Source organism: Mus musculus, chromosome 9 (assembly GCF_000001635.26).
Source record: "Mus musculus strain C57BL/6J chromosome 9, GRCm38.p6 C57BL/6J".
Lineage (NCBI taxonomy): Eukaryota > Metazoa > Chordata > Mammalia > Rodentia > Muridae > Mus > Mus musculus.
The window spans coordinates 56135884-56162970 of record NC_000075.6 but is presented as its reverse complement, the minus strand read 5'-3'; the positions used below and the strand labels follow the sequence as shown (position 1 = coordinate 56162970).

Sequence of the window (27087 nt, the reverse complement as noted above, 5' to 3'; positions counted from 1 at the left end):
GTTTTTTCTTTTTTTTTTTCATAGAGCACAGCAACTGTGATCCTGCCCCAGGGCCTTTGCACTGGCCATGTCTATCTCTGGGCTGTTCTCCAAGTGATCGCTTGGTTTGTTCCTCACTTCATATGATCCTCCCCCAGAGGACTCTCCTTAGAGTGTACCCTCCTGGGGTACGGGACTATGTTCTGAGCCAAACTCCCCTATCTTTATCAGGTCAGCTGGGCCCCATTACAAAAGATCATCACAGCTGGGCTTGTTCACAGTTGACATTCTTTCAAAGAGGAGTGAGGCGGGCTCTGGGACCCTTACCTGAGCTGCCAGTCACTCTTCCCAACCCGTTGTATACAATTCTACCTTAATTGTGGCCTTGGAAAGGACTAGGGGAGGGGGTGCCATCTATTCAGTGGGGGTTGGGGGACATCATCCATGTTGGGCACAGACCTTTCAGAATGGCTGCTTTAAGGTCATCCATTCTCCTGTTCATAACTCCTCACCTTTTGCTCTCAAGTAAGTCTTATATTAGTGAGCATTGGTGTACCCAGGTTTGTCACTGGGACCTGGGGAGGAGGGGTGGATGTTATTTATATCTCTCCCTGAGAATGGATTTAGCTGCACCTGTCACTCAGTACAGTGTTCTAGGTCTGACCCAACCATCGCGTCTCATGTCTGCTTGCCTCTTTGCTCATGGTATATCTACCCTCTTCTACTGGAATGAAAACCCCACATGGGCAAGCATTGTCTTCTTCCTCATGGTGGAATGCCATCACCTAGAATAGGTGCAGAGTGAGGTCTTGGGAACATGAGTGGGTCTTTGATAACATGGACATTGCTTGATACAGATGAATAGGATGCTGAGGTGCTTGGGTATTTCTGTGAATGCCCAGGGAAGATGATGAACCAGGGAGGCTACAGGAAAAAGAGATGTTTGAGGACAGGTAAAGAGGTCCCGAGTAAGGGAGAGTGCAGGACAGTGGCAGAAGTACTGTGTGTGGCTGAGGTGGCTTCTGCATTAGATCACTCTTCTATGTGTGGCTGCAGGCAAGTTTGGCATCCTTTCTAACCCTTAATTACCCTACCAGTAAAATTAGTCTGACAGTCATCTGAAGCTGGGGGAGGGGTAGTGGCATGAATGAACTAATAGTTAAAAGAAGCTAATATGCATGCAGCCAGCAGAGCGGAGGTCACATTGCCACCAAAGCTGATGACCTGGGACCCACAGGGTGGAAGTAAAGAACTGACTCCCAAAGTTGTCTTCTGACCTTTACTTCTGTGCTGTGGGATGTTTGTGGGTGCACACGCACATGCTCACACAGACACACACACACAGACACACACTCCGTTTTTATTTTTAAGGTGCTAATTGCTACCATTCATTTAAGATTACAGGAAAGAGCGCACATGTCAACATGTATGAAGATGTATCTGTAATTGCAAATCTCAGTCCAAAGAATAGAGCTGAAAGGGTGGCTGCCTTGCCCAACCATCTCTGCTTTGCTAGTGCGCCAGTGTTTTCTCCTTTCCTGATGATTTTTTTTTATCAGAGCTAGCAGAGCTTCTGGCATACTAAATTCTTCATAATCGTGTGTTGATGTCCACCGTATTTCTTCCCAACTTATATGGGGTGCTGCTTAGGTATCATGCAGTCACGAAAATCCTCATGTGAGGTGGGTCTTTCTAGGGAAGAGTAGTTAACAGAACAGAATTCTGTGGTCTTCCAGTCATTTGGTCTTGTAAAAGTAACTCAATAAGACGGGGAACGTGTTTGTCCCACTAGAAATTCCCCAGAAGAGGATTCTACACTCAAGGACGGTCAGAGGCCAGAAGAAAAGGCGCGGAGGCGTCGGCTCCTTTAAGAGGCGAGGCCACCTCGTTCTCCGCGGCGCTGATTGGCAGAAGCGGCCGCAGACGCGGGACTTAGTTGCCTGGGAACGGCCTAGGGGGCCTGCGGCGGGCTGCACGCAGCTGCGAGGTGCTTGCTGGGGCGGCGCGGGGGTCTGCGGGAACGCGGCTCGGGCCCAGCAGTTCTCAGCAGAGCCGCCGGCGCCATTGCCTTCTCGCTCGGTGAGCGCCGCTCCGCTCGCCCAGCCGGGCCTCCGCCGGCCGCCGGCACCATGGGCCAATGCGGCATCACCTCCTCTAAGACCGTGCTGGTCTTCCTCAACCTCATCTTCTGGGTGAGCTGGCGGGGAGACCGGACAGGGGAGGCCTCTGTGCGGCGCGTGGGGACCAGGCGGGCGCGGGAGCCGGCCGAGGGGTCGCCCGGGCCCTGCGGCCTCGGAGCTCTTGGTGAGGTCCTTCCAGGGCCCAGCAGAGGCCAGGACGGTGCCGACCGGAGGTCCCGGGGGGCCTCCGGTCCGCTGGCACGGTGCCAGGGTTACGCGGGTCGCCGCGGCGTGAGCCTGCGGGTCGCTCTGTTCTCAGGGCTGAGTCTGTCGGGACGCCAGGCCCGAAATGGGATACTCCCCTGTGAGTCGGGTCCGCTGTCTTTGTCTGAGTCCTCGCAGAGCCAGCGGCTGTCCCCAGGTCATGTAGCAGCTACGTGGGGACGCCTGTCGAGTCCCGGGCCAGGAATTTCGGCTTAGAGCTCTTTGTATAGAGTTGGTTGGCTGGTAAGCAGCCCAGAAAACGGAAAGGATTCAGCGTGAAACAGCAGAGCATTTCTTTGATCAAGAAAATCGCTGTTGTGGGGATGGGTAGCCTGAGGTTATAAACCCTTTTAAATGTATCAGCTGCCAGGAGATTTTTAAAGCAACCAATTCACTTCTATAAAAGGTTGCTCTTTGGAGGGGCTCGGGAAACCTGGCCCCAGAGAAAGTGCTTATAACCGACCTGTCTTGAGTCAGGTCATTATCTCACCTGGGACTTTTTACTAACCTGTTGTTCTTTGGCCCTCTCCTCCGTCTTGAATCCTTCTGGACTTTGCACCAGGAAAAAAAACTATCAAAAATGTCGTCTATCACATCTTTTTTTGTTTCTTAAAAAAAAAAAAAAGAACAGCTTAATATTAGAACAGTTCAACCTTTTTACTTTGGTACTCTTACTTAAAGTCTGGTAGTGTACTGCAGTATGACCCACACACTACTGTTGGGTGTTTTCTGATAAATTATTAATTATGGGCACACTACTGGTGATTTGGGACCCAACTGACCCTCAGGTTCTCAGGCTGGGATCAAGTTTCCTTTTTCCCAGGTTTGTTATAAACATTTGCCATGGGCAGTTTTCCCTGTCCACAGTACTCAGGATAGTCTTTGAACAGTCCCACTGAGCATACTTTAGTATATCATCACCCACCCCCACCACTTCCCACTCAGCTCCTGTCTCGGAAAGTATGCACATCTATTCTGGAAAGACTTCCCATTCCTCTGGCCTCTAACAAAGAATGAAACCTTTCATGTCCCAATTGCTGGTAGCTTAAAAGGATGATCTGGATAACGAGGCACTTGTGATTATTTGTGCAGGAGACTTGTGATTGGCCTCAGACAGAGCTGTTTGAAATCACCTGTGTGACATTGGGATTCCTGAAATTTCATTTCCCATTTAGAACAGATGTTCCTCATACTTTAAATTACATGCCTGTTTAAAAGGAAAAGTACAATTTCAGAGATCCCAAGTGAAAAACATTTAGTAGCTAATGAGACCCTTAAGAGACAGATACTTTATTTATTTATTTATTTATTTAGGGACAGGGTCTTTCTATGTGGTGCTAGCTGCCCTAGAACTCACTCTGTAGACCAGACTGGTGTTCAACTCAGAGATCCATCTGCCTCCGCCTCTGCCTCTACTTGTGTGTGCCACCATGTCTGGCTTGAGGTAGATAATTTGTATCCATAATAGTTCCTTGTGGAGTTATGGCATTAACTATTTGGTTTTGAAGAATGTTTTTTAGGTGAACTCTAGGCCATTCACACTGAAAGCCTATCTGTGTTAATCTGAGAAAATCCTGGAAATACAGGAGTGGTTTTCTTTAAATAATCAAAAGATTATTATATAATGTATATATGTGTGTGTGTGTATATGTATATATGTGTGTGTGTATATATATATAATGTATATATATCAGTTAATTCTTAATTCTGAAAGATTGCTTCTGAATCTTTGGAAAATGTATAAATATATTCACTCTAGTGAAAGTTATGTTGTGAACTTCTTAGTTCTTGCTGAGGCCAACATTGTATTGTTCATATAGTATACCTTTTATTTGAGTTAGTAATAGTAAAACTTTTGTGAGTGTTGAGAAGGAAGTTAAGCAGAAAATGGGGGAAAATACAATACAGTATAAACAGAGACAGCAGTATTTTAGTGTCAGGGCCAGTGTTCAAACCCAGGTTGTCCCATTGCTAGAGCCTGTGGTGTTAGAGGAACTTGTGCCTTCACGAGACTTGGAAAGGGCATGAGACTTGGGGATGACAGTTGTTAGGCCACAGTAGAGGCTCTTTTCTCTAAAATGTACTACGTTCACAATAATGTTTAGAAATTGTACCCACACTTAAACTAGTTAGCTCACTTTGCTAAAGAGTTTAAGTCCAGGAGGAAGTGCATTGAATTGTTAACAGGTTCATCTTGAGAAGTTGGAATACATCCTTCATTGTATTGCGTGTGTTCTTAGAAGTAGCCCCTCCCTCCTTGTACACGGAGAAATGTGTAACTGGAAGGGCAGGGATCCTCTGTACAGACAGCTCATCAGGTTGGTCCAGTGTAGATCCCCTGGGTAGCTTGCTTAGACTGAATCTCACTGTTGGGACTGGCTGACCCTTGGTTAAGTGCTAAAGTTTAATTGCTTTGGCAGAGCCTTATATCTTGATATACTGGTATCAAGTGACCTGTGATATGGAAATACAGTCTTACCAGTACACAGGCTTTCAGTAATGTGATTGCCAAACCTGTTAATGTAGATTTAGTGTAGTTTGTACAGTGTATCTCTTAAAAGAGAGACCGTTGCTTTTTTTCTTCTGTGTGTGAGCATGCATTCAGCATCACATATGTACATTCCACAGCATGCATACACACATATGTACACACATATGTCCACAACATGCATATGTGTGGGTGAGAGGGTGGCTTACAGGGAGTTGTTTCTCCTACCATGTGAGCCCAAGGAGTAGTCAGTCTTGGTGGCTGTTTCTAAAATTCTCTTCTTCAGCAAATTCCTAGGATATTAGTGCTTATAGCTTGAATGATAGTTTTGGACAAGGTTTTTTATTTTTTTAATGGCAACTTAGCACTTTAAAAACGTTTTAAAGCAGGGCATGGTGGTGCACGCCTTTAATCCTAGTACTTGGGAGGCAGAGGCAGGCAGATTTCTGAGTTTGAGGCCAGCCTGGTCTACAGATTGAGTTCCAGGACAGCCAGGGCTACACAGAGAAACCCTGTCTCAACAACAACAACAACAACAACAACAAAAATGTTTTAAACATTTAGAATGTTATGTGTATGGGTGTTTTCCTGTGTGTGTGTCTGTACCATTTCTATATCTGATATCCATGAAGGCCAGAAAGAGGGTGTCAGGTCCCCTGGAATGGGAGTTCAGCACAATTGCGAGCTGTATTATTGGTTCTGGGAATTGAACTCCGGTCTTGGGAGACCAGCGAGTGCTCTTAATCTCTGAGCCATCCCTCCAGTTCTGAATCTTGTTTATATAGAGCAGTGTAGCTTTAAATATAAGAGTTTTGTTGCTTGATTCATGAGCATTTATTAAAGGGACATGGGTTTGAGGTGAAAGACTACATCTGAAGGCTGTTATAATACCAGTATAATAGACACCTTTGTACAGAGGTCAGGTAGGACTCAAGATTTACTTTGCACATATTTGTTAGGCTTTACAGGGGCTATAAGAGAAAACTTTGCCCATGCTTGTTCTTGCTAATCTCGAGTGTCTGTTCTGTTTGTTGTGTTTCATCTATAATGAGAAGGAATTGTAACACCACAACAGCTTGAGGTTTAGGGAGAAGTCCAGCCAGAGTGTCCAGTACCTGTGCTAGCATCATTTATTCATAGGAAATAACCTCTGCATAGAGAGGCTGGAAGCTATATAAAATGTCTCCTGTTTTTAAAATAATTCATTTCTCTGTGTGAATGTATAACTAAGGAGAATTGCTTTGTTAAGCAAATATGAACATTTGCACACCTGTTCTTACAAAAAAGTTTTTACAGAACTTTCAAGTGGAACAAGACAGGCAGTAAAAGTACCAGTGAGGAAAGCCAGGGTGTGGATGTGACTTGGTGGCCGCTTGAGGTTGGCAGAGGCTTCTTTGAGGAAGTACAGTTCAGGGTGGAACAGAAGAATCCAGTGTGGGGTGATTGAGGAGAGGTAAGGATACTCAGTACTGAAGGAGTAGCTAGGCCATAAGCCAGGGTATACTTGGCATGTTCATATTACTAAGTAAGGGCATATAGGTTATACGTCAGTGCTCATGGTTAAGAACAAATAGGGAAAGGGGCTGGAGAAATGGCTTTGCATTTAAGAGAAGTTGTTGCTCTTGTAAGGGACCCACGTCCTCATGGTGCCTTGAAACCATCTCTATCTCTAATGACCTTTTCTAACCTCTGTGGGCACCAGGCATGCATGTGGTGCATAGACATGCATGCAGACAGAATACCTGCGTATAAAATAAAAATAGACAATTTTAAAATAAAAAGTTTACAAGAGAAAAATATTTTCCAGTCTTGTGACAAACCACGTTGACTATAGACCCTTTGTGTCTGCTGCTGTGCCCTGTCTGCTTAGGGAACGCGAGTGGGATATGCTAAGATCCTGATGTGCTTTTCCGTTTCCTGTGCTCACGCTGACTGTGTGACTGTTCTGAAAAGATTGTTATTATAACACATTGCGGCCAACAGGTTGTTTATTAAAATAGATTTTACAGTTTGTTAGGGAAAGAAGTTTAATTTTGTCAGGAAGCAAATCATGGAGCATACTGGAAATATGTTTAACTCTGTTTTTTCGAGACAGGGATTCTCTGTGGAGCCCTGGCTGTCTTGGAACTCACTCTGTAGACCAGGCTGGCCTTGAGCTTAAAAATCTGCCTGCCTCTGCCTCCCGAGTGCTGGGATTAAAGGCGTGCACGACCATATTCAGCCTCTTGTTTTTTTTTTTTTTTTTTTTTTTTTTTGACATGAAAGGATTTCTGACCCCACTGCATTATTTTTGGGTCATGGTTGAACAATCATTTAGGGCAGTGGGTCTCAACCTCCCTAATGCTGCAACCCTTTAGTACAGTTCCCTGTGGTGTGGTAACTCTGAACCATAAAATTAAGTTTGTTGCTACTTCATAACTGTAATTTTGCTGCTGTTACAAATTGTAACATGCACATCTGTTATGCAGGCTATCTGACTTGTGACCCCCAAAGTGGTTGTGGTCCAAAGGTTGAGAACCACTGATTTAGATAGAACTTAGAGCCCTCAGGAGAGCTCGGATTACAGTTTGAGAAGTCTCTTAGAATATTTATATTTTTAGAACTGTGTGGTGGTGGTACATGCCTTTCATCCCAGCACTTGGGAGGCAAAGACAGGTGGATCTCTGAGTTCAAGGCCAGCCTGGTAGCCAGGGCTACACAGAGAAACCCTGTATGAATAAACTAAAAAAAAAAAAAAATAAAAAAAATAAAAAAAAAACCTTTTATTTTTTAGACTAATTATTGTTCTTTGAAGTATTTTAATGCCACAAAATCTGATTCTAGGTAGAGTTTTTGTTTTGTTTTGTTTTGTTTCCCCAGAAAGTTCCATAACGTTTTCTTGGTACAAAATGGGTACAGTGTAAGAATTGTGTAGCCAGAAAGCAGTTGTGGAATGGCTGCTCCGCCTGTCTCAGAAACAAAGACAGTGTCTCTGCTGCTCAGCTAATGAGGAGAGAGGAGAGAGTCTTAACAGAATTTCATATCTCTGGGCACCCATTTATATCCATGGGCTGGTCTTTCTTTAGAAATGTGATCTTAATGGTTAGCAAACATAATTAATAGATTCAGAACTATAAATTGTCAATTTCTCATTATAAGTTAGTATTTGGCTTGAAAAAAAGATCTTTTCTTCCTGCCCCCGCTCCGTCATCTCCTTTTAGGTAGTTTATCAGTCAGGAGATGAGAACACTTTCGGGCTTATGTATTCACTTTTACTTGAAGAAGACTGTAGCTGACATTATGTATTTTACATTGTTGCTGCTCCCGATGTGAGCACATAGCTAGACTCTACCATGATAAAGCTTAAGCACTCCAGACTCCCAAAGTAATAACTGACTTTTTATACAGTTAGAGTGAGATACAGCAACCAAGAGTCTCAAAACACAATTTAAATTCCATGATTTGCTGGACCTTGGAGCCTGTGAGTCTGAAAATAGCCAGTTTCCGCACTGTTGCACTAGTTAGCCTGTGGCAATTAGTCTGACTCCAGTTTCATTGGGGTCTGAAATTTGGGGCTGTCAACTGATGGTAGGCATATACTGGATTAATTGAATCAACAATAAATATAAAAGACCAAATGAAAAGTAAAAATTCAGTAGAAATGAGGATATGACCTTTGTAATATCAACTTAACAGCTGAAAGGTATTAATATATTTAGGAATAATGGCAATGGTGTCAGTGATACAGATTGCTGAAGTAGCTTGTTGACACTCCAAGGAGGTTTTGACAAAGTTTTCTTTCTTTCTCTCTTTTTTTTTTTTGGTTTTTCGAGACGGTTTCTCTGTGTAGCCCTGGCTGTCCTGGAACTCACTCTGTAGACCAGGCTGGCCTCGAACTCAGAAATCCGCCTGCCTCTGCCTCCTGAATGCTGGGATTAAAGGCCACCACGCCCGGCTCTAAAGTTTTCTTTTTAGTAATATGATAAAGAAGTGTTCATCAGAAACTATCTAAAGGATGAATCAAAGCCAGACTTAAAAATAGCAATAAGTGGAAGCAAATGACAGGCACCTAAAATGTGGGATTGAAAAGAGACCTATTTTATGTGTTTAAGGGCAGACAGATCTAGGAATTAATCTGGAAAAAAACCCCCACACAATATAGTCTTAATTTCAGACATAATTTTAAATGTATTTTGCAAGTGTGTATGAATGTGTGTATATATGAAAACTTGAATATATTAGGAACAACTAAACACTTATAATTGCATCACTCAGACAGTATAGCTTTTCTTGAAAATGGTTTTGCACTAAGATGGGTAGTTTTCCCCCATTATAAATATACTAAGTTACAGGCTCACAGTGTTTCCAGGCTACAGTGCAAGCTCACCTCTTAGGGTTTGGGTTTTTGCTTTTGCTGTTACCTTTTTGTGGTGCTAGTTTGACAAATGTACAAGTCTTTGTTTCCATCTTCTGTACTTAGAGTTCTAGAAGTGTTACTAGGTATAAATGCTAAGGTTGGTGTGCTACAGACTGATACATTTTTATCACTGTACTTCCTCTGGTATAAGTTGAATTCTGCTTTACTCCATTACTGACCAACTTGTCAAGTAGAAAATGTCATTATCTCAGTAGCTTCACAAGGTCTTACGCAGAGGCGGCCTTGATTTCTCAGAGAGGGTTGCGGGTCTCTGGGGTAATCTTTTCCTGGTTGCTCTTGGAAAGATGGTAAGAGAGTGAGTGAAATATGTCTGCTGAGACTTAGTTATCTGCTGGATAAATTGTGCTTAGTGACACGAACCATTTTATCAGAGTAATTAGGCTGATTGAAACACAAAGGTTTACTATTTCTTAGGTAGTCTTAATGGCAGGAGGGTAAAGTTTTTGGGAAAGTTTCTTCAGGAAACGAATTGGCAATAAATTCCTTGCAGGAAGGTAGTGAGGTATATCCAAATCTAATATGGCTACACAGACTCAGAAGTAAATGTTAAACTGTGTGTGTGTGTGTGTGTGTGTGTGTGTGTGTGTGTGTGTGTTGAATACTTCTGACTCTCCCCTGCTTTGAACTTTTACTTTCTATAGTGTTTAGAGTACATAGCATTTTCTAGCCAGTTTTTCTCTTGACCATTTCTTCCTCCCAAGTTCCTGTTCTTGTTGATTCTTTGAGGTAAAAGACACTCTGAAGGAGCTGTTTACGCAGGGACACAGGATGAGGCTCTGGGCTTTGAGGTGAAGTTGAGTTGGTCTCCATTTTTGCCAGTTATAGACATGATTCCTATGAGCATACCCACAGTGACTTCGTTTTTGCCTCTGTTTGATTCGCATGTTCTATGGCACATTTCCAGAGGGAGGTTTCAGAGTGCTTGGTGAAAAAGGAGCTAGTTGGTGGGTTTTAGGATTTCACCGCCCTCCCCCTCTCTCCTCCATCCATCCCCCATAGAGGAGTTAACCTTCCCCCAAACAAGCAGAAACCACCAACCTAAGTTTGTAAACATCCTGACAGCAGTGTTAGGTAAGAATGAAACTTCTTACTTGAGCACATTCACATTTGTGTAGATGTAAAGAAAGACTAAAAAGACAAATAATGTCATTTGAACCTAAACAGCTCAGTTTATAGAGGAACAGTTCAGTACACAGGAAAACACTGGCCTCTCTAAACTAAAGCTTTAAGCTTCCATGACTTAATTTAAAATGTGAGCAAATTGAAAGAATAATTTTTGTTTTCAAAACCTCAGCCTTTCCCCTAAATTTCTCCTTACGTCTTTGTAAAAAGGATGGTTATTTTTAGTACGCTGCCCTGGCACAGATCCTCCTCATAGGCCCAGATTCTCTCAGCTGTGACTGTGGCTACTCAGCAGCTTCTAAGTTCCACTCTGCCCTGCCTGCTGCTGCACCCTCCTCCCTCCCCTCCTCCCTCCCCTCCTCCTCCGTAGCTGCTTTGTTGGCAAAGTCCTGATCCAGTCTCATTACCCTGCAATGATGCAAATTATTTACCTTGTTTGTTTAGCTCTTTTGATTGTCATTAAGGCAGATACTTAAAATTATTTAGGTTATTCAGCCACTGTTTGAAATGAACAATTACTCTATTTTCAGAAGTCATTTAGAAGAGACCAGCATTCCTGTTTATGCGGTCCTGTCAGCAGTGAGTGCAGCCCAGGCCTGGTGTGACTAACGGCTACATTACTTCCTACTGATGTTGAAGAATAGGCACTATTGCATTCTCTCCTGTGAGAACTGCCTGTTGAATGGTTTGCAGCAGCACGGACTGAGTAATCTGCCATCTTGCAGACAGTAAACAGTATTACCGAGTGGGATCCCATACCTTGGCTTTCCTTGGCTTTCTTACATCTAGTTTGGATTTGTTCTGCTTGAATCTCCCACTTAATTTTAGATGATGTGTCACTCTGGTCAGAGAGGAGCCTAAGAGACATGTCACTTGGCCCATTCCCAGGCACACTAAGTGTGAGTTTTACAGAAACCTCTTCAGGATAAACACTCATCTTATTTCCAAAATGCAGGTGGTTCTTCAGTATACCCTGTACTTTATATTAACTTTGGAATATCATTATCTTCCTGTTACATTTTTTTATTCAGATTTATCTAGGCTAAAACTTCATTTACTATCTGGTCCCTGTGACACAATCTGTTAGTACGTTATGTTTAAATAGAAACTTTAAAAAAATTGAATTAATTTTAAGGGATTTACTTTAATTATGTATACGTGTGTGTGTGTGTGTGTGTGTGTGTGTGTGTGTGTGTATGCAGTTGCCTGTGGAGACCAGAAGAGGGTACTGGATTGCCCAGAACAGGAATAGGAGTTATGGACAGTTTTGAGCTACCCAGTGTGGATACTGGGAACCAAACTTGTCATCCTCTGGAAATGCAGTACACATTTCTCTAGTGAATTCATTTTGAACAGTATTCATTTTTTATTTAATAGAGCATCAACAGACTTGCTCCAGTTGCGGCAAGACAGCCACTAGTCAAGAATTGCCTCATTTCATCTACAGACATAATACTGTCCAGGAAAAGGACACAATTACAGGTTAGGACAGTTTAGTTCTGCCAAGACAGAATAGGCTAGTCCTTAACTTCCTGTTTCTCTAAGGCCTGTCAAAGGATCTTAGGCCAGAAGGCTGAAGACAATGGATGCTCCAACTTCCTGACTTACTGGGGCTGTATAGGTAGGCAGCTGTCTCTACAATTTGTCTCAGTTCTGGAAGCTGTGGTAGGCTTCCTATATATTTTCAGTTAATGCTGGCCGTTCTCAGATTTCTGATGGGGTTGAAACACTACTTACAGTCTCACAGCCAAGCCAGGCTGTTTACTTTGAGAGAGTAGATTTGAGAGGACGGTTTTCAGATGGCATACAATCTAAAGCCAAGACGTAAGTCAAGGTAGAACCATAAGTCTTTTAATTTAAGATAGAAAGTGTGTGTATGTGTGTGTTTGTAGGGTGGATGTATTTGTTGGATCCCTTGGAGATGTGGGTGCTAGAAACTGAACTAAGGTCTTTTAAACATTTTTTTGTTTTATTTTTGAGATATTTGCCACATTTTTCACTCAGGCCCCTACCCTTTCTTTTTGAGGCAGGGTCTCATTGAAGCCCTCATGTACCTTGAAGTACTATGTGGACTAGGCAGGCCTTGAGCGCGTAGAAATCTACCTGCCTTGGCCTCCTAGATTCTGGACTTAAAAGCATTGCTACCGCACCTGCACCCTTCCCTACAAGCCTTTTAAGAAATAACTTTAAAGGATCGGTTCTTAATGAAAGCAATAGGCACAATTTGATTAATTCATGTTTAAGATTTAATTCAATTTGAAGACTGAATTATTTTCTTTAGTAAAATGCATTATGTATGTATGTTTGTGACATAAATGTAGTTAAGAAAATGTTTTAAAACGAGCATTCATGCTGGGCGTGGTTGCGCATGCCTTTAATCCCAGCACTCGGAAGGCAGAGGCCAGCCTGGTCTACAAAGTGAGTTCCAGGACAGCCAGGGCTACAGAGAAACCCTGTCTCCAAAAACCAAAAGAAAAAAAAAAAAAAAGAGCATTCATTATTAAAAACTCCACATACTTCCAGACTGTTAGGGCTCATCTTCATTGTTACAGACTCCACATACTTCCAGACTGTTAGGGCTCATCTTTTTGCTCATCTCATAGTGACATACCCCCAAAGCAAACCTGTGGGTGAATCCCTCACACCTTGTAGCTCTTAGCATAGCATTTGTTTTAAAGGTAAACTAGTAATTACAACTTATAGTCTGTTATAGAGATGGTGGCCATCAGAATCCAGTAAACTGAATTAGTTTCCAAATTGTATTTGAATAGTGGACTGACAACTGTGAGCATTGGCTGGACTGGTGAGAAAATATGTACAAGCCAGCCACAGCCAGCTGCCCTTTACGTAGAGGTGGAGGTTATGGTGAGATTTACTCTGTAAATTTTGATACCTGCTTGCATCAGGCAGTGTTTGGATACTTATGGTGGTGTAGAGCTGAAAGAGAAGCAGGCACAATTTGTGCCCAGGAGGTATATAAGAAATGAAGTATGAGTTTGAGGCCAGGACAGTCGAGGCTACATAGAGAAATCTTGTCTCAGAACACCCCACCTCCACCCCTGTGGTTATTTAAAAAAAAAAATGTTAAATTGCAGCCATTGTGGAAAATACCATTTGTGTTTGCTCAATATGTGAATGGATGAAGGGTGAATAGTTAAACCCTCCATAACGGGGCAGCAGATGGCTCAGTGGTTAAGAGCACACTGTTCTTCCAGAGGTTCTGAGTTCAATTCCCAGCATCCACATGGAGGCTCACAACCATCTATACTGAGATCTGATGTCCTCTTCTGGCATGTAGGTGTACATGCAGATAGAGCACTCAGATACATAAAATAAATAAATCTTTAAAAAAAATATCTTGACCAACAACCAGATAAGATGCAGAGAACTTATTTAAAAAGAAAAAGAAAAAAAAGCTTCTGTGAGGAAGCGGTGATCCTTAAGCTGCCTCAGAATTAGTGAGGCAGCAGCCGAGGTGTGAAGAAGTGAGAGGGAGGGGACGTGTATGTCAGTTTTACGTTTGAAGTATATGAGGGTGAAGTCTTCAGAATGCAAAGCAGACAAGACAGTTAGACCATTAACATTTTCATAATCCTCATTTTATGTGTTAGGTTTTGCCCTGTTCATATTTTTTAACAACAGTAACTATGATATAGAACATATTTAGGGGCAAAGAGGAGAGTCAGGGATTAAGGTTAAGGGTTGAGCAGGTTAATACAAGGGCTTCCGTAAGGCAACATAGAGTATATTGAGTGCTGGTTAGCTGGGACTTCCAGGCAGAAGTGAGGTGTGACAGCAGCACCCTGGAGCTGAAGACCCCATGATGAGAGGAGACATATCAGGAGCCAGGGAAGAGAAGAAAACGAAATAGAGGAGAGATGATGTCAAACAAACAAACAAACAAACCTTCTTTATTCTTATTTTTATTGTTGTTAATTAGTGTATTCAATCATGAAGCATAGTTTGAGTGTACAAATAAGGGTGGTGGGTAGGCAATACTTAGAGCACTGCCTGAAGTTTCTTTGAATTTAAAAAAAGTTGTGTGTGAGGTGGGCTCTGATGGCATACACTTTTAACCCCAGCACCTGGGAGGCAGAGGCAGAGGGATCTCAGTTCGAGGCCAGCCTGGTCTATAGATCAAATTCCAGGACAGCCAGTGCTACACAGAGAAACCCTGTCTCAAAAAACAAACCAAGTAAGGGGTGTGTGTGTGTGTGTGTGTGTGTGTGTGTTTGTGTTTGTGTATGCATCAGGTTACCAGAGCTGCCTTCTCCAGATGTGATTGTGACGCTGTGCTGTGCTGGGTCTGTGGTGTCTCAGCAGGCGCTGGACCTCTCTGCCTCAGACTGAGTTTTCAGGTGGAGAGGATTGAACAGTCATTAATGGTACTGTGGGAGCTGTGCACTAACTTGAAGATTTATACATTTAAGTGTTCAGAGATGAAGTAATGGTGCTTGTGTCAAAGTGCTGTGTGTTCTGCTCCTTAGAGCAAACAGTTTAGCGTAGCCTGGAACTGTGTCTGTCTCTCTGTATGCAAGTATCTGAGCACAGAGCTGGGGCCTCATGCTAACGAAACCAAAAGTGATAAAGAATGTGTGTAGGCCCCCTGGAGAAGGAAGGGGCCTGGAGCTGCAATAATGCTTTCTGCACCCGTGACTCCCAAGTGTCCAAAGAGTTTTTAATAATGAATCAGGAATGTTCTAGCTTTACTGACTTAAGAGTGATGGGAGTTAATAACCTCCTGGGTTGAAGACAAGTTCAGCTGCTAGAATGTGTGTATAATATGAGCAAAGCTCTGGGATAGAGCCCAGCACATCACCTCAGCTGAGGTGGTTGGCAGTGCCCACTGCAATTCTACTCTTGAAAGTAGAGGCAGGAAGAACAGAAATCCAAGGCTGGCTAGGATACACAAGACACAGTCTCAGAAAAAAAAATGCTAACCTGAGCAAGAGTAGGAACTTCGGGGTTGGGACTCAAACCAGTGTTTCACCTGCTCTTACAGGGGGCAGCTGGCATCCTCTGCTACGTGGGAGCCTATGTCTTCATCACCTATGACGACTATGACCACTTCTTCGAGGATGTGTACACGCTCTTCCCTGCCGTGGTGATCATAGCTGTAGGAGCCTTGCTTTTCATCATTGGCCTGATCGGCTGCTGTGCTACAATCCGGGAGAGCCGCTGTGGACTTGCCACGGTAAGTTAACACTCACTCTCCAATGTCAGACTATGGAGGGCTGTTTATCTGGACCTCTATCTTGAATGGAGAGCAAGTTCTGTAGATGTAGATGTCTTGGCTCTTCTAACTATACCAGAGTATTAACACATGCCTTAAACCTCTAGAGGTTGCCCCATAGTTTTTTATGAAGGGAATATTTAGAACTTTTTAAAAATTTTACTTAATTTCTGATGTTTATTTACAGTTTGTCTTCATCCTGCTCTTGGTTTTCGTCACAGAAGTGGTTGTTGTGGTTTTGGGATACGTGTACAGAGCAAAGGTATGTTGTCCACTGCGCCTCACCCAGAGCCTTGAAAGCTGGCTTAAGCTTTGCAGGTAGAGCAGGTTCACTTGATCAAAGTCAGCATTGCCATTGTCTTACTGCTGCTCTAATATACCTACGATTAACTGGCAATGACTTATACAACTTTTCTCAATTAGCTGGGGACAGATTTTTCTTTTTCCTGTAGACATTTGATAGATGCATGTGGGACATTGCCCAGTGCGTAGATGCTTGTCCCTTTTGAGTGGCTTGTTATGCTGGCTTCCTTTGCATAGTCCTTTTGAAGGCTATTAGCCAATGTGATGTAATAGATGTGAACTGTTTGCTGCTAGTTTGAATCTAAGTGGAACAGGAAGTCGTCTTCTCACTGTAAATGTACAGAATGCACTGGTAACACGTTGGGACCCGCCTCAACTGGTGTCAGGGAGCAGGGCTTTTGAGGGACGGACTCCTTTCTTGTGATTCAGGTGGAGAACGAGGTTGATCGCAGCATTCAGAAAGTGTATAAGACCTACAACGGGACCAACTCCGACGCTGCCAGCCGTGCTATTGACTATGTGCAGAGACAGGTGAGCTTCCCTGATGGTGTTCACCCCGACACTAGCTCGTCTCCTCCTGTGATGTGGGCTGTGTGAACCTGCATAGCCAGGATGAGCTCCACAGCTGTCAAAGCGCGTCCGCAACCCTGCCTCCACTTTTACTGCTTTTTCACAGTCTTCAATTTTTTCCCCTTTATTTTCTTAAAGTAAGTCCCACACATTTCAAACAAAATTTGTTGAGCATTTTGCCATTGGAAATGATACTTAATTCAGCTGAATATTAAGTATGTGAGGTATGAGTGTACAGGGGCTGAGCAGCTCGGCGGCTAGGAAACTACCTCTTTTTAGGAGATGTACTTTTCAAGTATAGATCCTAGAACTTATAATGATATTTAAATTGAATTGAATTCAGTTCTTCAGTCACACTAACCAGGTTTAAGTGTTGGTTCATCCCCAGTGTGGCTAGTGGTTACATGTTAGACTGTGCAGATTTGTGTTCTTCGATGTAGAAAGCTCTGCTGTGTATCACCGACCTGGAGTAGCTTGTTAAAGCTCTGTACTGCACGGAGCTCAGTAGACACCTGCAGCTTACCTAAGGAATCTCTCTCTTATCCAGTTGCACTGTTGTGGAATTCATAACTATTCAGACTGGGAAAATACAGATTGGTTCAAAGAAACAAAAAACCAGAGTGTCCCTCTTAGCTGCTGCAGAGAGACTGCCAAAAGCTGTAACGGCAGCCTGGCCAACCCCTCTGACCTCTACGCCGAGGTGAGTGTGACCTGATTGTCACTTTCTAGTCACTGCCTGGACTTTTTCAGTCTTTTTAATATGTTGTCTTTTGTTTTAATTGTGTGTCTGTAAATTGCCTTGATCATTAGTGCTCATTTCCATTGTTGTCAGTGATTAGTAGTAATCTGTGTGTCTGCTGCTTTCTCTTTAAAAACAAGTCTAATGAGCCTATGTGTTCCAGGGCTGTGAGGCTCTTGTTGTGAAGAAGCTACAAGAAATCTTGATGCATGTTATCTGGGCAGCGTTGGCCTTTGCAGCTATTCAGGTGAGCATGGCTGGCCAAGGAGCTGTTGTCAGGGGTGGTTTGTCTCTTGAGTCAACTGTAGTAGCTTAGCTACAAAGAAGCAGAGTGAATTTTCATGTACCAGCCACCAGTTTCTAAAAAACCCAGAATGCTTTAAAGAAACTGGTGATCTTTGTGGGGAGGGATTGTGTGAGGGACTGTTTTTTTTTTCTTTTTCTTTTTTCTTTTTTGAATGGTGTCCTTATTAATCAACTCAGAGGTAAAAAAGGCAATTACATTGTAGGTGTCTTAGGGTTTTACTGCTGTGAACAGACACCATGACCAAGGCAACTCTTACAAGGACAACATTTAATTGGGACTCGCTTACAGGTTCAGAGGTTCAGTCCATTTTCATCCAGGCAGGAGCATGGTAGCATCCAGGCAGATGTGGGGCTGGAGGAGCTGAGAGTTCTACATCTGTTCCTAAGGCAGCTAGGAGAACACTGTTTTCTGCAGCTAGTATGAGGGTCTTAAAGCCCACCCCCACAGTGACACACAGACTCTAAACAAGGCCATACCTCCTAGAAGTGCCAAGCATATAGGAACCATCACAGTGTGGCTATTCCTCTATGTTATTTTGTCAGACCTCCGCACACCTTTTTAAAGTACTGGTGTATCTCAGTTTGGACGGGGGACGCTTTCACTCTGGTGTTTGTGCACGGTTTCACTTTCTGCTTCATGCTTTTCTGTTCTTGAGTTTTGTTTTTACTCTAAAGGTATTTTTGCTGTACTGTAAATCAAACCTAGAATCCAATGTTTGCCAGACAAGTGCACTCCCACTGAACTATATATTTCAAATCATTACTTATAATTTTTTTAAAAAATTACTTCTATTTTACCTTACTTTACATATATGGGTGTTTTGCCTGTGTGGATGTCTGGGCGCCATGTGCATGCTTGGTGGGAACCAGCAGAGGGCATTGGATCCCCTGGGACTGGAGGTATAGGTGGTTATGAGCAGCCATGTGGGTTCACTCGAAGGGTACCCAGTGCTCTTAACCATCGAGCCATCTCTTCAGTCCCTCTTACTTGTAATGTTTAAATTATTTTACTTATTTATTTTGAGTTAGCCACTTGATATATTATCTAGGCTGGCTCCAAACTTCTGGGCTTAAGAAGTCTCAGCCTATCTGGCATAACAGGTGCACATGCTGTGCCTGATATTCCTTCTCTTCTCTCTTCTCTCTTCTCTCTTCTCTCTTCTCTCTTCTCTCTTCTCTTCTCTCTTCTCTCTTCTCTTCTCTTCTCTCTTCTCCTCTCTTCTCTCTCTCTCTCTCTCTCTCTCACAGTTTTATTGTTTTATAGAAAAGATCTTCCAGTAAGATTTGAGGCTCAAGCCTTCTCTATATTCGTTGACTTAGTTGTTTTAGACATACTATCATGCAAAAATGAAGCCCTGGACATCACTTGGCAGGCACCAGGGTGTGCTGTCCATTGTTGGCATCTGCTCTCCCTACTGCCAGTGAAAACAGTCTCTGTATTAAAGTTGGTAAAAGTATCTGGTGCTTGCTTTATTGCTTACTGAATTGCCTTCCATCAACCATGCACCCTCATTTCTTAGCCTCATAGGAAAACCATTAAGCTAGAAGGACAGACACCTTGCATGCAGCATAACTGTCCACATTCCTAGGTTCTTGGGTATATGTAGTATATCTTACAAGTTAAGTTGGGGCTAACATTTGGAGTCTAATTGAGAATAGCCAGCTATTTCTAAAACTTTTCTGTCAAATCTAGTCTGGGGGTTTTTTGATTGTGTGTGTGTTTTGTTTTGTTTGCTTTTTGTTTTTTAAGACAGGGTTTCTCTGTGTAACCCTAGCTGTCCTGGAACTCACTCTGTAGATCATGCTGGTGTCAGACTCTCAAAGATCCTCCTGCCTCTGCTTCTCAAGTGCTGGGATTACAGGTGTGTACCACCAGCCCAGCTTCTGAGTATTTTTCAAGGCTTTTAGTTCTTGAAATAGGAGTCTATCCTCAAATGTATTTTAAGACACCTTTTAATTGTTACTTTAAAGCCAGCATAATTGCTAGTTTAAATGTGAGTTGTTGCCAGGCAGTGGTGGCCCATGCCTAAAATCCCAGCACTTGGGAGGCAGAGGCAGGCAGATTTCTGAGTTCGAGGCCAGCCTGGTCTACAGAGTGAGTTCCAGGACAGCCAGGGCTATACAGAGAAACCCTGTCTCGAAAAACAAAATAAATAAATAAATAAATAAATATTTAAAAAGTGAGTTGTTTAGCCTTCCTGCTCTTTGCATATTTGAGCAGAAGCTACTATATATACTGGAAAGTATCTCTAAATGGCAAAGAACAATTGTTTGCTTTGCTGGTATTCAAACAGCAATGAAATGGTTCACTAAAAAGCCTAGCTCTGTATTTGCTATGGTCTCTGCCATCCTACAGATTTACTCTGTGGCTCAGAATAGCAGTAATCTAGCAGGGATATATTCCACATTTTGATTGTGTATGCGGGCACATTCATTTAGCCAAAAACAATAAAATAGAGCAGTCTTCCCAAGTGGAATTCTGGCCTGTTCATTTTTAGTAACTTTGATGACAAAGCTGTACAATTAGAACAAAGCAGAAAGCTTTTCGGTTGTGTAGTGATTGTTGCCCAGGAGATACACAGATGGGTGTGGAAACTGATAACAGGTGCCTATAAATGTTTCAAGGCTCTGATGTTCAAGATGTGGTGTGTTCTGAGTGTGGAAAACTGTGTCAGTAGCTTTTATACTTGTAACATGACATGGAAAAGAATAGAGATTCACCAATCCATTCTCCTTTGTTTTCTACAAATGTTAGGACAAGCAGGGTAATAGGACCATCACACAGGCAGTGGGAAACCAAAGCTGGGACTCTAGATTCCATTAGGATTGGAGTTTTCAGATGAGACGTATAAATTCTTATTTTGAACGCTGACAGATTGGCGCTGTAGCTGGGTAAGAATAGAGAGAAAAAATGGCACAGGTGAATAGATTCCTATAGAGACCAGGTTTCTTGGCTCAGAAAGCCTAAAATATTTACTATGTTTCTTTAAGAAAACATTTACTAACCATTGCTCTGGCATAGTTAAATGATCCAGACTTGTGTAGGATCAAAAAGAAAGAGAACCATGAAAAAGAAAAACCCTAGCTAATTAAAAAGGAATTTCAATATAAGCAAGAGAAATTTAGGATTTTTTTTCTTACTTCCCTTGTCAGCTTATAAATCAGCATGGTATTATTCTTTGCAAATAGACAAATGATTAACTAGGAATTTCGTATCTAAAGTTCTAATAATAGTTCAAGTCAAGGTTTTTTTGTTAAGGTCTTGAGGGATTGTGCTGAGCAGGCGACATGGGGAAGACTGGCTGCCAGTCTTTTCTTTGGAGTCTTCCGGTGAGCGTACCCTGAAGCATGTCCTGAGCGATCAGGAGCAGACTTTGGCAGAGGTGAGGCTAGGGGAACGGTTCAGTGGTTAAGAGCACTGGCTACTCCTCAGTGACCCCGGTGTGACACATGCCAGCACCCACTGTCTGTGACTTCAGTTTCAGGGGCTCTCATGCCCTCTTCTGGCCTCCAGGGTTACCGGGCTCACACGTGGCCCTCCTGAGGTTTATACGGGAAGTGGCAGTCTGAGCTTTGGTCTTTCCCTTCATGGCAAATACTTTTACTGCTGCATCATCTCCCTAGCCCTTTTGTTATAGAGGCAACTCACTTCTCTCACTGTCCATGAGTTTGAGTAGTAGTTGGTACTGGACAAGTATTCAATATTTTGGGGGCATATAGAAGCTTACAGGTTGTAGCTTTGGTCATTGCTTTTTGTTTTGTGGTAATTGTAGATAACACTTTGAAATAATTTAGTGAAATCCTTTTATTGTTACACCACCTTCAGTGATAACAGCATGCAGAGCTATACCTTAACATGACCGGGATATCAGCATTGATAACTCTACCAATTTCATCTGGATTTCTCATTTATATATTTAGTCAGTTCTGTAAAATTGTATGACCTGAGTAGGTGTCTATATCCATCACCACAGTCAAGATATCAAGGACTGGTTAAGAGCACTTGCTGCTCTTGCAGTGGACCCCAGGTCAGCTCCCAGTACCCATCTTACGGCTCACAACCACCCAGAATCCAGTCCCAGGAGACCCCACACCCTCTTCTAACCTCCTGAGCACCAGGCACACATGCAGGCAAAACAAAAAAGATTTATTTACTTTATGTGTGTGAATGATTTGCGTGCATTCCTGTCTGTGCTTGTTTGATCCCCTCACACTCGGGTGACAGATGGTTGTGAGCCACTGTATGGGTGCTGGGAGTCAAACTCTAATCCCCTCAGGAGCAATAAGTACTCTTAACCACTGCGCCATCTCTCCAGCCCGTCCTATGAAACCAACGAGACAAGTGGCTCCAGTACCTCAGCGTTTCCTCCTGTTTTCCGTTTGATAACTCTCCTCCCACCACAGTTCAAAGTGAGAATAAAGAGAATCAACTTGTACCTTGTTTCTCAAAATCAGATTGCTGTCTTTTGCATGAATCTGTACCTTGTTCATGACTATGTCCTATCTTGTTGTAGGGCATACTTTAAGGGATGTTAATAGGCACTTCTATAAGTCTTGTTATAAAACTGCAGTGCTCATTCTCTGTTCTGCACATCATAGTCTATTTATAGCAAAGTGTGTGCTATAAAACTGAAGAGTTAAAATACATGAGTCGGGGCTGGAGAGATGGCTCAGCGGGTAAGAGCACTGACTGCTCTTCCAGAGGTCCTGAGTTCAGTTCCCAACCATATGGTAGCTCACAACCATCTGTAATGGGATCCGATGCCCTCTTCTCATGTGTCTGAAGACAGCTGCAGTGTACTCATATAAATGAAGTATATCTTTATGTGTGTGTGTGTGTGTGTGTGTGTGTGTGTGTGTGTGTGTGTGTGTATGAGAGAGAGAGTGGAGAGTGGGTTTTGATAGGTACTTAGCAATGTTTCTCAGTAAAGGGTGCTTTCAGTACAAAAGATTTCTCATGACAGAGTTTCTTGGTGTAGCCCTGGCTGTCCTGGAACTTGCTCTGTAGAACAGGCTGGCCTTGAACTTTTAGAGATCCACCTGCTTCTGCCTCCAGAGTACTAGGATTAAAGGAGGATTAAAGGCGTGCACCACCACATCTAGCTACAAAATTTTTGTCTTAATTTTGTGCAAGAATACCTACTTTCTCACACTCCATATATATAGAATATCATAGAACATTTTATTTAGTAATTTTATGTAGTAAGCATTTATTTTTTATTTTATTTTTATTAGGTATTTTCTTCATTTACATTTCAAATGCTATCCCAAAAGTCCCCCATACCCTCCCCCCACCCCAACACTCCCCTACCCACCCACTCCCACTTCTTGGCCCTGGCGTTCCCCTGTACTGGGGCATATAAAGTTTGCAAGACTGAGGGGCCTCTCTTCCCATTGATGGCTGAGTAGGCCATCTTGTAAGCATTTATTTATGTGTTTTTCTTTTCTTTTCTTTTTTTTTTATAGAGTTTATATTTGGTGTTTTACTTGGTCTAGGTAGATTGCTTCCCATGACTTGAGGGGACATTTTTCATTTTAAGAAGTAATAGTAAAGCTACAATATTCCTGTAGTATTTCCAAGTCTATTGCACATTTTCAGCAGTATCCTAAGTGGTTCTCAAATACATCATGGCAAGAATAAGACATTTCTGGGTTAACTTAGTGTTGTTAAATGGATTCATTTCCAAACAGTAAAGTTTTGTTGTTATGCCTTTTAAATTGCTTTAAAGTCAGTACAAGTTAGCTTAAGTGAAATAAAAGAGCAGCTAGACAAAATGTGTTTCATTTTCAGGCTGTGGCCCTCAGCAGAAGTTATCCAGCTAAGGTGAAGTGACCTGTGGCCCTCAGCTGAGGTTACAAACATGGATATTCACAACTGAGAGCTCCTCTTGGTAGATTTTTCCTTTGAGTGTCCTTCCTCATCTTTTTTAAAATTAATTTTTGTTGAAAATCTATTATGTTAGATGTTAGAATGGCTACATCAGCTTGTTTTTTTTTTTTTGTTTTTTTTTTTTTTTGTTTTTTTTTTTTTGTTTTTTTTTTTGGTCTGTTGCTTGGAAAATGTTTTTCCAACCCTTTACTCTTACGTAATGTCTGTCTTTGATGTTGAGGTATATTTCCTGTATGCAGCAGAATGATGGACCTTGACTTCCTATCCACTCTTTTAACCTGTGTCTTTTTATTGGAGAATGAGTCCATTGATGTCAAGAGATATTGATGACCAATTATTGTTAATTCCTGGCATTTTGATGGTGTGTGTGTGTGTGTGTGTGTGTGTGTGTGTGTTTACGTAAGTGTAAGCTTCCCTTATTTTGGTTTTGCTGGTGTGAAATTATTTCCTGTTATTTCTTGGATGTAGTTAACCTCTTTGGGTTGGAGTTTTCCTTCTAGTTTCTCCTCCATCTCGGTGATTGAAAGTTTTGGTTGGTATAGTATAGTCGATGTTGGCATCTGTGGCCTCTTAGAGTCTGCAAGGCATCTGTCCAGGTCCTTCTAGTTTTTAGAGTCTTCATTGGAAAGTTGGGTGTAATTCTAGTAGATCTGTCTTTATATGTTAACCTACCTGCTTTCTTTCCCTTGCGGCTTTTAGTATTCTTTCTTTGTTCTGTACATTTAATGTTTTGATTATTACGTGGTGGGGCTTCTTTTCTGGTTCAATCTGTTTGGTGTTCTGTAAGATTCCTATATTAGCATCTCTTTCTTTAGGTTAGGGAAATTTTCTTCCATGATTTTTGTTGAAAATATCTTCTGGCCCTTTGAGTTGGGAATCTTCTTCTATTCCTTTTATTCTTAGGTTTGGTCTTTTCATAGTGTCCCAGATTTCCTGCGTAGTTTGTGTCATTTTGTATCACTATCTTGTACACCTGAGATGTGTTCCATCTCTCATTGTGTTGGTGATACTTGAGTCTGTAGTTCCTGATCGCTTACCTAGATTTTTCCATCTCAAGGATTCTTTTGGTTTGTATTTTCTTTATTACATCTATTTCCATTTTCAGGTTTGAACAGTTTTATTTATTTCCTTCACCTGTTTGGTTGTGTTTTCCTGAATTTCCTTAAAGATTATATTCATTTCCTCTTTAAAGCCCTTTATTTATCATCTTTATAAGACTAGATTTAAGGTCATTTCCTTGTACTTCAGCTCTATTGGAATATCAGGGCTTCCTGTAGTAGGATTGTATCAGGGTTGTAGTAGTGCCATATTGCCCTGGCTGTTGTTGATTCTGTTCTTTCCCTGGCCTCTGGTTATCAGGGTTTGGGGTTATTACAGTTTAGGTGCTGATTTCTGAGTTTATCTTTGTTAGATGGGTGTTTTTTGGGTGGTTCTCCCTTGGTTTCTGTTTCTTGTCTGATCTTGTAGCCTGAGTGGACTGGGGTTCTAGCAACCAGTGTCAGTCTTCAGGTCCAGTAGAGTGTCTCCAGTGGGGTTTTGTGGTCTGTTGACCTCTAAGGTTTGGGGTGCCAATGTTGCCCCTGGGGTTCCTAGAACTGTCATGGCCCCCAGGAAAGCTTCAGTAGCTTCTGCAGTAGTTGTGTGACTATGGAGTCCAGAGCACAGGGTGAACTTTAGGGCTGTTGAGTGTGCTTTAATAGGAGTTGGTAGGCAGAGGACAGGGTTTTACCTAGTGCTCCTGGTGCTTATGTGCCCTCTGGGAAAAGGAGCCAGAGTTGTAGGTGTAAGTCCCGTCCCTGCCTTTTAAATTCAATAACTGAGATTCTTCACTGTCCATGAGGACTTGGTATGACAAAGGGCAAAGTAATGTTTGTCACTCTCTGAATTTTATGAGAGATTGGGTCAAGAATTCTGGAATCAATTCTTTTTTCTTTTCTTTCTTTCTTTCTTTTTTTCCCCCCTTTTGTTTTTTTGAGACAGGGTTTCTCTGTGCAGCCCTGGCTGTCCTGGAACTCATTCTGTAGGCCAGGCTGGCCTCGAACCCAGAAATCTACCTACCTCTGCCTCCCAAGTGCTGGGATTAAAGCGTGCGCCACCACTGCCTGGCTGGCATCACTTTCTTTAACATGTCTCTATCCCAATCTGCTACTCCAGAAGGACTAAAATAGACAATTATGAAGGAGCAGTGGACCTTGGCAAGAAATAAGTCAATAATGCCACAGAGTCAAAGGTAGTAAATAATAAACAGAAACCTTCAAAAGACACTAAGGTTGTCTTTCCTCTATTATGAGTTTTTTGTGGGTTGTTAATGAAACCTTTCTCCCCCAAGTCCAGATGCCTAAAAAGACACAGTCAAACAGGTTTCTCTAGACTTGTTCCTGTCCAGCATGGAAGCCACAGCCACATTTAACTGAAGTAAAAGTTTAAAATCAAATTCAGTGGCACTGACTTAAAATGCTTAGTAGACGTGAGTGCAGACACAAGCCATTTCCTTCACCATAGAAGCTGGTTTGGGGAGTGCTACTGCACACTGTTAGTGGGGATTCTCCGTAAGCACGCCTGCCTTGCCTCGCGCCTGCCTCACCTCGCGCCTGCCTCGCCTCACACCCGCTTCAGAGTTCCTGGGTATAAAGCAGGAGCTACTTCTGGTAAATAGTATGTGTTCATAAGAAGCTTCCTTTTTCATTGTTACTGCGTTTTGATAATTTGAGGTTATTAAAGCTTGAACTAATGTCATTGCCAAGAAAGAAATACACACTTGCCAGGGGCCGTCAGCCTTGATTCACACTGTTTTCTTCCTGCAGCTGCTGGGCATGCTGTGCGCATGCATCGTGTTGTGCAGACGGAGTAGAGATCCTGCCTATGAGCTCCTCATCACTGGCGGAACCTACGCGTAGCGGACAGCACGTGCCTGAGCTAATTTGTAGTATCCTTGTTCTGATTCAGAAGGTGAATTGAGCAGGCCTGCAGCAGTTGGCTCCTGAGTTCATCTAGTCAAAGCACACGTACACTGGTGTTGACTAGCAGGTTGGCATTTCATGTACCCACCTTCCTACCTGCCCCTCTGGCTTTCTTACCCTTGTTCTAGATGATTCTCCATGCCCTTAATTTCAGAACCATTTACAAGTTCTGTAATGTGGTAGAGCTATAGGAGGGTGTGGCCTGCTTCTGTCACCTCTGAGGAGTAATGGACTGTGTTGTGGTATCACTGGGCCCTTTTCGTCTTCATAACGAGAACTCTTGGCCAAAGGTTTGAGGGTAAAGAGGGAGGACGCCAGCTGTCTGGTGCCGCACACCAGTGTCCTTTTAAAGAATATATACTGTAGTACAATAATATAGCAATTGTACAAAATGGCTAACATAGATTTTAGAATCAAACAGTATGTGTCTTTGTTCATCTTCAAAATCAGAGACTGATCTTTGAAATTAGTGGTTTTTAATCAAAGCTGGCTTTATAGGAAGACTATAATGTATGCACTACTGTTTTAAAGCAGTTGGTGTGAGTGTGTGCGTTTCTCTGTGTGATTGAACCCATTCATCATAAGTCTTACACTCGTTAGAGATAATGTACCCATGGAGACTAGCAAAATAGTATGTAGATGTGATCTCAATTGTAAATAGAAAAATTTAATTCAATAAACTCTGTATCAGCCCTA

At 42.5% G+C, this 27087-nt stretch overlaps 1 protein-coding gene across 1 annotated transcript; it reads left to right on the top strand.

Moving 5' to 3' along the window:
- Positions 1 to 1900: 1900 nt before the first annotated feature.
- On the top strand, positions 1901 to 27087 carry Tspan3 (tetraspanin 3). The gene is made up of 7 exons (NM_019793.3): positions 1901 to 2171; positions 15393 to 15584; positions 15811 to 15885; positions 16356 to 16457; positions 17044 to 17196; positions 17399 to 17482; positions 26236 to 27087. Exons 1-7 carry the CDS (start codon positions 2109 to 2111, stop codon positions 26326 to 26328), a joined length of 762 nt encoding a protein of 253 aa, NP_062767.3. The 5' UTR covers positions 1901 to 2108; the 3' UTR covers positions 26329 to 27087.

Excerpts from the sequence above, each read along its gene's own strand:
- Tspan3 (NM_019793.3), top strand. The coding sequence starts at position 2,109 with ATGGGCCAATGCGGCATCACCTCCTCTAAGACCGTGCTGGTCTTCCTC. Across the intron at positions 16,458-17,043 it reads TTGACTATGTGCAGAGACAG|TTGCACTGTTGTGGAATTCA; the intron begins GTGAGCTTCCCT and ends TCTCTTATCCAG. Across the intron at positions 17,197-17,398 it reads CCTCTGACCTCTACGCCGAG|GGCTGTGAGGCTCTTGTTGT; the intron begins GTGAGTGTGACC and ends TATGTGTTCCAG.